This window comes from Chrysochloris asiatica, unplaced genomic scaffold (genome assembly GCF_000296735.1).
Source record: "Chrysochloris asiatica unplaced genomic scaffold, ChrAsi1.0 scaffold00032, whole genome shotgun sequence".
In the NCBI taxonomy this organism is placed as follows: domain Eukaryota; kingdom Metazoa; phylum Chordata; class Mammalia; order Afrosoricida; family Chrysochloridae; genus Chrysochloris; species Chrysochloris asiatica.
Window position 1 is genome coordinate 19,779,942 of NW_006408550.1, and position 10,881 is coordinate 19,790,822.

Below are 10,881 nucleotides of genomic sequence, written 5' to 3' on the forward strand. Positions count from 1 at the left end.
CACCCAACTGGCAGTGTAGATGATTCACCTACAGCATCACCCAGTTGGCAGTGTAGATGATTCACCTACAGCATCACCCAATCGGCGATGTAGATAATCCACCTACAGCATCACCCAATCGGCAGTAAGGAATTTTACGGTAGTTTTCACTCTACTAAACTGCAAACCTAATTTATGCCAGTAATAATAATTTTTTAAAAAGACAGGTTTTATAGGAACATCCACCCCCTACTGAGTAGAGGGAGGCAATAAACATTTCATTACCAGATAATACAAAATCCTATACAAAGAAGAAATAAAGGAAACACATGAAAGTATCGGGTTTAGGAGAAACATACGCACATGGCATTCCCACATCAATGCGGTAAATATATACTTGAATCACTAAGTAGAAAAAAGAAAATGTTGTAGCCAACAGAAAAGGTAAAAATCATGTACGATGAATAATGCCTAACTTTGGACACAGCGGTGCAATTTCCAGGTCCCAGTTATTAGGCCCAGAGTAAAAGTGCTTTATTGATCTGTTTACAACACTCTAAAGACAAGGATTCAAACTGCTGTTTTGTTCTGACATGTAAGGAACAGCTATGGAAAGCGCTTAGTTCACTGCTGGTAAGCACTCAGAAGTTCCTGAATGCACCAACTACACCATTCCTTCCCCTCCTCCAAAATATATGGTGAAGTATTAAACTCCGGTGGTGATGCAGTTAATGCACGGCAAGGTCAGTAGTTCAAGCTCACCAGTCGCTCCTTGAAACCATACACAGGGTCACTATGAGTCAGAACCAACTCAATGGCACTTAACTACATATGCAAATATGACCTTGTTTGAGGAAACAGGGTCTCTCATTGGTTGAAGACATTACCAGTGAGATCAAACCACAGTAAGCTGGGTCCTGCAGTGTGTCTTTTTAAAGGCCAGGACAGAGGTCAAGGTCACATATAGGGGAATCATATGAATGTCTTACCTCTAAGCAGAGGAACAACAAAACAGCAGGTACTATGAGAGGCTGGCAGAGACAAGCAAGGAAGGATCTTTCCTAAGTGTAGATAGACAGTACTGTTCTGCCAAAGCCTTGACACTCAGGTCTTCCATCTTCTAGAACTGTGGGAAAATTAATTTTTGTTCTTTAAAGTCACCTACTTTGTGGTATTTAGTTATGGTAATCCTAGGTAACGAGGACACTCCTCATGCATGCACGCACACACCAACTGAAAACTTCTCATCAATAAGCACAGGGTTAAATATTAAATGTCCTCATTAACAAGAGACATTCTATTACAGATGTGTGTCCATGATCATTTCTTTCACAGGAGGAGCAAGTCAGTTGCCCCTAAAGTTGATACTGACGAGAAAAGGAAGGAAAGAAAGCAGAATCCAATGAAGGTGCAAAGGCGGAAAGGAAAAAGGATGGTGAAATTGTTCACGTGAAGAGCTACCAACAAACTCCTTGAGAGGCAGGCCCACCAAGGAATGCTTAAGCCCATGTGAACTATCTGAACAGCGCTCAGAGTCATAAAGATCCGAGGAGCCTGGGCTTAAGAACTGCCAATACTACTGGGTGCATTCATTAACATGGCTCTAGCCACTCTGGCGTAGAAGCTCATCTAATAAGGGAAGCTTATCCTGACTTCAGCAGTCAGCCTCCCAGGGGTGGCTCTCACAGGGTTCTCAGTGTCCTCCCTCTTCATTGTGGTCTTTGGTCCCTCAAGGAATGACTTTATTCTCCCAGGACAAACTCAAAAAGACACTCAACCTGCTAAATCCTCAGTCGATTTGGTGCTGTGCAGTTCTTTTACACAATAACTCGGGATTCACATTACAAAATCTCCCCAGAGTTGGGTATAAAAAGCCTGTGTGCACCAAACAGGTATCACCCTGCCTGGTCATCTGCAAGTTTCCCTGTGTCCTGGTTCTCCACAACCTTAAGATGAGAGCTCCGTCACTAGTCTTCCTGGGGATTGCATGGCCTCTGCCAGTCTCTGAATGTAGGATCAGCACCGCAAGGTCAGTGGTCCAAACCCACCAGCTGCTCCTCTGAAGCCCTATGCAGGGTCCCTATCAACAACAGTAGGAAGCCTCTGAATCCTAGTACTTTTTGCATAAAGCAAACACGACATCTCTCCTCAGAGTCCTGGTGTGATGCTGTAGGCTCAACACTGGACTGCCAACAGCAAGGTTCGTCATTCAAACCCACCAGCTGCTCCTTGGAAACCCAACACAGAGTTGCTGAGTCAGAACTGACTCGATGACAACACTTAACAGGTTTCTCCACAGGCTTGCCCAACAATTCAAATTCCAGTGTTGGAGTTGGTTGACTGGCTATGTGCCTTTGAGCCAGGTCCAAGTCATAGTGACCCTGTATAGGACTTCAGAGGACGTAAATCTTTATAGGAGCAGAAAGCCTCATTTGTCTCCCACAGAGCTCCTTGCGGACTCGAACTGCTGACCTTGAGGTTAGCAGCCCAACATGTAACCCACTATGCTACCAGGGTTTTGAACTTCTTAGCTTTAAACTTTCTAGGGTTGGAGCTTCTAGCTGAAAGAACCCCAATACAATTTTGCATGCTTAATTGAAATAATGAATTTTGGGTTAAAATTTGAACTCACACTTTTGTCAGGATAATCTAGGATAAAATTTTCATTACCTTCTCATTGTTTTGTATGATTGAGGCAAGCGGTCCAGTTTTCCTACATTAACACATTATAGTTGCAGTATAAAAAAGGTATTTGTCCCTATTTATTCATTCATCCCTTCACTCAACAAATATTTGAGTTTTAGGTGCAAGTGATAGGCCTGGGGGACAGAGTGATGAAAACATAATCCCAAAATGTCATAATAATTTCTAACATGGTGTCACCTATCTCAAATGATCTGGCATTAAAAAAAAAAAAAAAAAAGATAAAATAATATTGGGAAGTGTGAGTACCCATGTGAAATAAATAGGCCATGACTAAATACTGTAGGAATTATTTCAATATTGGTATGTATGAAGGACATTCAACAATAAGATAAACAATATTGATCAGTACAATATGTGTGGGAGCGCAATAAGCACTAGACTGCAAACCACAAGGTCTACGACTTGAGCCCACCAGCCACTCTGTGGGAGAAAGATGAGGCTTTCTGCTTCTGAGAGGCTTTAAAGCTCCTTGGGAACCCTTCACAGGGTCGCTATGAGTCAGAACCAATTTGATAGCACTTAACAACACCAAAATGTGTGCTTTTCATTTAAAAGCACGCGGGTACCTTACGTTTAAAATTGCTGTCATTATGCTGTGTGTTATATAAAATATACTAATTGCTTGAACAAAACTATCTCAAGAATAAAACGAATAAAATTCTCTACAGCAAAGATTTCCCTGGCAATAATGAAACAACACAGCACAATGATTCCAACATTAATATATTATTCCATAAATGTATCAAAAATTGTACTACTTCTAGCACATAAAGTATCTTATGTTTGTAAAATATTTCTGGTTTCTATATATAACCAAAATGCAACTATATTAACAATTTTCTTACCAAAACAGAGTCCAGTATATGTACAAAATATTTTGGGGGGGCCTGGAAGTTTGTCCTTAGGTTTTACAAGTCTGTGTACACAGGAAATACACATATGCACACTCACAGGAAAGGTAAAAAATTTTTAAATCCTTTTAGATCTCTTTTTTTTTTTTTTTCTGTCTTTGAGGCTTGTTAAAAGAATCTAGAAAATTACCAAACAAAACAGGACAAAAAACCACACTTCACGCAGACAAAATGCATGTCAGTATTTGGACCTGAATTGGCAAACAGGTTTAATCCAGTCCCTCACAGATCCGAACGTCAAGAGGAAGGACGGACCTCTTCTGCTACTGAATTAGGTTGGTTGTCATTCTGAGACCCAGGTTGCTCATCCACATGGGTCACTTTATCTGAACTTCTTGCAGGAAGAAGTTCATTACTTGTCCCCTGATGGTTAGGTGATAATACAGTAGACATCAGAATGTGCAATGATTCTGCCCCATCTTCAATATCGCCTTGAATCCCTAGTGCTTTAAGAACGTCACATTTGCATATGGGGCATGTCCCATGGGCTAGAATCCAAGGGTCAATGCAATTCTTATGGAAAAAATGCTTACAAGTCAGAACACGAACTGTATCGTTGGGCTTATAGAGTTCAAAGCAAACTACACAGCTCTCTCCATTTGGCGTTATTTCCTCATCCCCCTCTTTTAAGACCCGGAGTTGGAGCTGGCCAAATGCTTTCTTGAGATCTGTTGTTAACCGCTGCCATCTCCTGTTCTGAATCCTTGCTACCCAAAGTCTCTGAATATGATAAAAGATGAAATACGCTAAGGTTGCAGTTGCGATGATAACGAAAGAGACAAAATAGTGATTCATCCAGATGATGTGCTTTCTCCCCACGTCAACTACAGCTGTGACGTGTACGCCCTTCTGAATTAAATGGAACATTTCTGTGCCTTTTAAGTTGCCAATCATCACCACCACGATGCCTTCAAATGCCTGATGAAACATGGGAAAAACTTGATTGCCAGTTCCTGGAAAGTTATAGATGATCACACCCCTGGCTCCTTTCTCGACGGCCACCTTAATTTTCTGTGTGAACGTACAACCTCCCCGTTCAATAAGTGCAAGCCAAGTCTCTGTGCCCGTTGGTTGCCTGAAATTGGTACTGGGATTACATGCATTTTGGGATTTCCCCTCTGGTGGCACAATAACACCTGCCACACTCTTCAAAGCAGAGCTTCTTCCAAATACTCCTGTCTCCCCTAACTCTGACAATATGCGATTCCCAACATGAAAGGATATGTTCATGTAAGCAATCCAAACAGCACTGGCGGTGCAACAGTTCTGACTAAGAAGCCAAAGAAAACTGAATTTCACAAGCCAGGAAACTGTAGCATTGTTTCTCCTACCGTCAATCTGGAGAACACTCATTTCTCTCTTCGCCCAGTGACTTAAGAACCAACCTAGCAACGAAAGGTGGCTTCCACATCTGTTGACAATTAATTGAAAATGATCAAACGAAAAAAATCTTCTGGGTGAAAACAAATTCCACTGACTTCCAGCATGTTTTTTTGAGGAGCTCTTAAAGATGTTTTATAAGTTTCAGATGTTTTATTAGAGAGCGGAAAGAAGAAAACTTTAGATTGAAAAGAAAATCCCAGTCTCACTACTGAAACTCTAGATCCTGCTTAATGCTGGGTGGTGTGATTATGACATAATAGACAACACAGCCAATTAGGTAAGAGCTCAGACCATGCTATGAGCATATTGACTTGAATATTTTCAGCGTCATGATGGGTAATTTCTATGTTGTTATTACATGAATTCAATCACTGCTCTACATATAATGTTAGCAGGTATCGCAATAAGTTAAACATCAAGTGGAATTTCCATTTATTAATATAACATTCTTACAATGTATGCCTTTTAGAATCTGTTTAGAGGGTCATATAATTACTTTTCTTCACTGAGTGAAGAAAAAATTTTCAACAAAATGTCAAGCTTTTTACAAACAAATGATAATTTTAAAAAAAGAACATTTAGGACCAAATGTGGAGTTAATAGTGGTGTACTCAGAAGCTATTTTTAATTAATTACAAGAAGGGGCTTCAAAAAGTTTACAGGAAATGGAATTGAAAGATAATGGAATTTTTCCAAACTTTTTGAAGTTCCTTGGTGTGTGTGTATGTATATATATACATATGAAGTGTATATATGAAGTCCTTCATATAAATCACACTAAATTTATTTAATACAAATTTACTAAGTGACTTTTTTTAAGTAGGGTATTTTATTTATTTGAAATTCACCTTCTCATTCTTAGCAATGGCTAGTCATCTATTCATATAGGTGACAGGATTGAAGAAGGAAAAATTGGTGACCAGAAACTCGTTTCTTTGCATATCCTGACATCTGTTCCTAAACAGTTAAATAAAATAGTATTGTTGTTAGCGTTCCTCAAGTCAGGCATTATTTATGGTGAACAGATGCACCTCAGAACTAAGTACCACTTTGTCTGATGTCATCTCTTGGAAGGGTTCTCACTGGTTGATTTTCAGAAGTAATTCACCAGTCCTTTCTAAAAGCAATATTGTTACTGTTGTTGTTAAGTGCTGTGGAGTCCAATACGACTCGTAGCAACCATGTTCAGGGTTTCCGAGGCAGTAAAGCTTTACGGGAGCAAAAAGTCTCATCTTCTCCAGAAGAAAGGCTGGTAGATTTGACTCTTAACCTTTTGATTAGCATCCCAACGCATAACCACTATGGTACCATGAGTTTGGCAACATTTATTCTAAACAAAAGAACAACTTCATGGTGCCCACTTAACATTAACCATTGAGGGCAGTGACTATTGAAGGTCATAACTGACGCTCTGTTTTGAAACTTCTTGTGAATTGAGTAAAGGTTTACAGAGCGATCATCAGTTTTATATCCAATAAATCATACACTTTGTTTCATCTCAATGATTGTAATCCCCTCCAACTGATGATTGTTTTAACAAAATATTACCCAAGCTCATCAAACAGCCCAAGGGCAGACTGCACCTCCATTTACCCAACACTGCATCAATGGCACAGTATAACGTCCGAGCCAAGGAATGATTTGCTAACAAGCATTGGCAGCCACTGCCACTGCCATGCAGGGTCCTTGAGGGGGGACAGTGCAGTGGGTTTTTTCCACCAGCTGGGATACCAAAGCCAAGGGTTTTGACCCTGAGCAAAAATGCCTCTGGCCTCTTAAGTTTAAGTGCTAAGAGGTTCTTTTGCTTGGGTCTCACAAGGACTAAAGAAACTAACTGTACAGTTTATGAAATGAAATGTTCATCAGTAATTGTGGGGCTACAAAATGGCAACTAAAGGGAGGAAAGGGAAGAAGTAAAGGCCCTGTTGGTAAAAACAAAAGCGTATAGAAAGAAAAGAAAATCTGTGTGAAAACCTCAGTTCACAATGGTTGATTTTTCTTTCTCATAACAACAATTTTGTTGTTAGGTGCCATTGAGTTTCTATTGACTCACAGCAAAATGAAACACCGCCTGATCTGGGGCCAACCTCACTACTGTGGCCACGCTTGCGTCCATCGATGCTGCCCCTTTGCCAATCCATCTCGCTGGGAGTCTTCCTCTTTTTCCTCTGACCCTCCACCTTACCAAACATATCCGATTAATTTCTTTTCCACAAATCTTTTTTTTTTTAAGGTAATCCACAAGTGTATAGACTGCAAAGTACCATCTGAGATGGAAATGAAAGGTCTAAAATGAACGGGTTAGCATATTGGCCATAAAAGATTTTTCAATAAAACAAAAAATCCAACTCATTCAGCCTCTCACTGGTACACAGAGAAAGAGGCAAAATAAAGCAAAAGACAAAACTTGAAAAAGCAATTACAAAAAAAGTGAAGGTCTATTCTATCACTGCTATGAAAATGCCCAACAGAGAACCACCACCATTTTGAGAAGTATTTACTAAGGACTCTTCCAGAAGGGAATGACTTGCCAGGCTAGGATTGAAGGGTACTGGCAAACAAAGGGTGTGTGCGCAATGCTACCCTAAATGAGGTCATATGTTTTCAAACATTCTTAGTCAAGACCTCAAAACAACTACCATCTAAAATAACTATTTAGAACAAAATACCCACACACCTTGTCAGTAGGTTTGGTAACCAAATATCCTGAAGATTCGGAGTATTAATCAAAGTAATCAGTCACAGAAAATTAAATTAAGATCTTATCCTTAAATGAAGTTTATTGATCAGACATGTAAGTTATTAGATACCAAAAACTAAGCAAAATATGGAAGCAAAGCACAAACATTAATATTTATAAAAAGAAACTTTGAAATACTATGATTAATGTTCTATGATATCAAAGTTATAAACACTGTAAATTGAAGATAAAAGCTAATACTGTTTCTAACATATACTAATGTTCTTATTTGTACATGAGTACAAAGGTGTAGCAATTAAAACCACCTAGGGAAAACAAACACAAGTTCAAATAGCTGGGCATGATATTAAGTTTTATTTTAAAAACACACACGAGTTTTACTCTCGTGAAGTACTTGGGTAGAGAAGATTAACTTGAATTTTCACTTATTACATAAAGTAATAGAATTCAGCTAATTTTAATCTTGGGAAAAACTCAGTTACATTTTGAGATGATTCTTTGGGTTTCTTAAGTCTTCAGAATGTCACACTTGCACATGGGGCATGTCCTATGGACTAAAAGCCAGGGGTCAATGCATGCCTTATGGAAGAAATGTTTGCAATTTAAGATACGCACTACATCTTGGGGCTTGTATATGTCAAAGCAAACCACACAATTGTCTTCATCTGGATCTAGTTCCTTATCGCCTTCTTCAAGCACTCGCAGCTGGAGCTGCCCAATAGCTCTCTTCACATCTGCCTTAATCTGTCTTCGTCTCCTGGTGGAAGAGTTGGGCACTCGAGGTCTCCAGGCACAGTATAAGAAGAGGTAAGCCACAGTGGCAGCCAGGAAGGTAAACAGAGACATGACATAGTGGCTCAGCCAAGGTACATGCATTCTCCCCACTTCAATTATGATCGTCACATACACTCCTTTCTGAATCAAGTGCATAAGTTCCATGCCTTTCAAGTTGCCTATCATCACAGCGACTATGTTTTCTGTTCCCTGGTGAGACATGGGGAATACTTTGTTGCCCGTACCTGGATAGTTATAGATGATCACCCCATTTGCTCCCTTCTCTGCTGCCACATTGATTTTATGGGTAAACGTACAGCCTCCTCGTTCAATGAGGGCCAGCCAAGACTCTGCCTGCTCTGGCCTGCTGAAGTTGGTCATAGGATTGCAAGCGTTCTGATTCCATCCTTCAGGAAGTGCCACTGCGCCAGACACCCTTTCTAAAGGCGAATGATTCCCGAACACTCCACTCTCTCCTAATTCTGATATAATTCGATTTCCCACCTGAAATGTTATATTCAGGTGGGCCGTCCAAATGGCTTTTCCTTTTGAGTCAGGAAGGCTGAGTAACAGAAAGATGCTAAGTCTCAACAGTCCATATACAACAGAGCTATTGGTTGAAGGAGTAATTCTAAGTAGATTCATTCCGCCATTTGCCTATTAACTGACACACATGAAAAACAAAGTAACATCAATTGTAAAGGAAAGTAAAAAATGCTGACTTCAACTGTTGGCCGTAGATAATTAAAGCTTGTAAGTGGAAAAGGTCTATGTGGATCAAAGATCTCTGGCTCCATCCAGTATTTTAATTTTTGGTAGTTTATCTTTCTTATAATGAAACAAAACAACAAGAGGTGTGATTAGTACAATGTGATTTCAAAAACACTGTGACTTCTTAATGGGAAAATTGTGACATCAGAGGTAGTTCAGCCAATCCAAGAGTTTATATCAGTGCACTGCGTACTGAAATCCTATTGGCCAAAGACTACTAGGCACTGACTCATGATATCTAACAATTTGAATAAATTCTAAAATAATAAATAAATAGATAGGAATTTTTTGAAGTCCTGAGTTTCTTTCCTAGTTCTAGATAATTTGAAAAAACTACCTAATCACTTCATACTTTTTGTTTTTCTATCCAGGAACAATGGCAGAACTCTTTCATGCACTAGAACATGTATATGGCAGGCCCCAGCTTTTGTGTATGGTCCCATCCCATGCAACATGCCATTCTGTAAGAAGCTGAAACAACACATTGTTTCTGTCTTCTACTGTTAAATGTTTATGCCAGGCCTAAAGAGTTAACACAAAGGAAAACATGTATAAGCTTATTTTGTTAAACTGATCCATTGCCCTCTTACAAAGTAAAATCAACTTTACTCATTGAAATAATTTCTGAGAATTTACTATGAGCTACACAAATGTTTGAGAGCCAAGGTCGGTGGTTCCAGCTAACCAGCTTCTCCTTGGAAACAGGGTCATTACAAGTCGGAATTGATTCAACAGCACTTAAAAACAAACAACAACACACAAATGTTAAGTGTGCTGCCTATACTATAGAAGAAAACAACCCTATTTTTGTTTTGTTTATAATCTAGTGAGGACAGATAGTAAATAAATGTTGTTGTTGTTGTTGTTAAGTGCCATCAAGTCGGTTCTGACCCATCGCGACCCTGAACAGGGTTTCCAAGGCTGTAAATCTTAAAGGGAGCAGAAAGCCTCATCTTTCTTCCACAAAGCAGCTGGCAGTTTCTAACTGCTGACCTTGAGGTTCACAGCCCAATTCGTAATAATAAATAGCCACAAGTAAATAACTACTGTTGTTGTTAAGCACCATTGAGTTGGTTCCAACTCATAGCGATCGTGTACAGGACTTCTAAAGAGTGGCTAGTGGGTTTGAAACACCAATGTGCAGTTAGCAGTCCAGTGCTTACACTACAGCACATCAAGCTCACCAGGGGCTCCTCGGAAACCCTATACAGGATTGCTATGGGTCAGAACCATATCAATGGCACTTAACAACGACAACAGGGCTATGAAAGAAAAGCAGAGCCTACCAACAGGAAGAATAAATGAGAAAGTGAGCCTAATGAAGAAAAGGGGATCATTGTGTTTGATTTAAAATATAAACCAAGACTCAGCCCAAGCGGAGGCCCTGAACTTTTAATATCTGTTTCCTTTTTGTTCTGTTTTTTATCATGGGAAAGAGTAGGAGAGGGCTGAAGTGAGAGAAAGAGAGCCAAAGGTTGGATTGGAGCCTGAGGTGTAGCATAACAACCAACACTGGCAACTTGGAATCTCTCGGGCAGCTTTCAAGGCAGGAAATTAGGACATTAAAGCCATACTCTTATTAAGCTACAGATTTTTTCCCCCTTCTTTTTCTTCTCTCCTTCTGCTCCCTTTTCTGTGATTAGAGACTGCAGTATT

At 39.7% G+C, this 10,881-nt stretch overlaps 3 protein-coding genes across 9 annotated transcripts in view; all 3 read right to left on the bottom strand.

The window, feature by feature from the left end:
• Positions 1 to 10,881, bottom strand: part of CADPS2 (Ca++-dependent secretion activator 2) — a 613,140-nt gene that overhangs the window by 415,541 nt on the left and 186,718 nt on the right. The window lies entirely within an intron of this gene.
• On the bottom strand, positions 3,834 to 4,949 carry RNF133 (ring finger protein 133). Its single transcript, XM_006859349.1, has one exon. The coding sequence runs from the start codon at positions 4,947 to 4,949 to the stop codon at positions 3,834 to 3,836; it is 1,116 nt and encodes a 371-aa protein (XP_006859411.1).
• RNF148 (ring finger protein 148) lies at positions 8,188 to 9,146 on the bottom strand. The gene is given in 2 exon segments (XM_006878231.1): positions 8,188 to 9,108; positions 9,111 to 9,146. Coding segments are annotated over 2 exon segments (957 nt in total).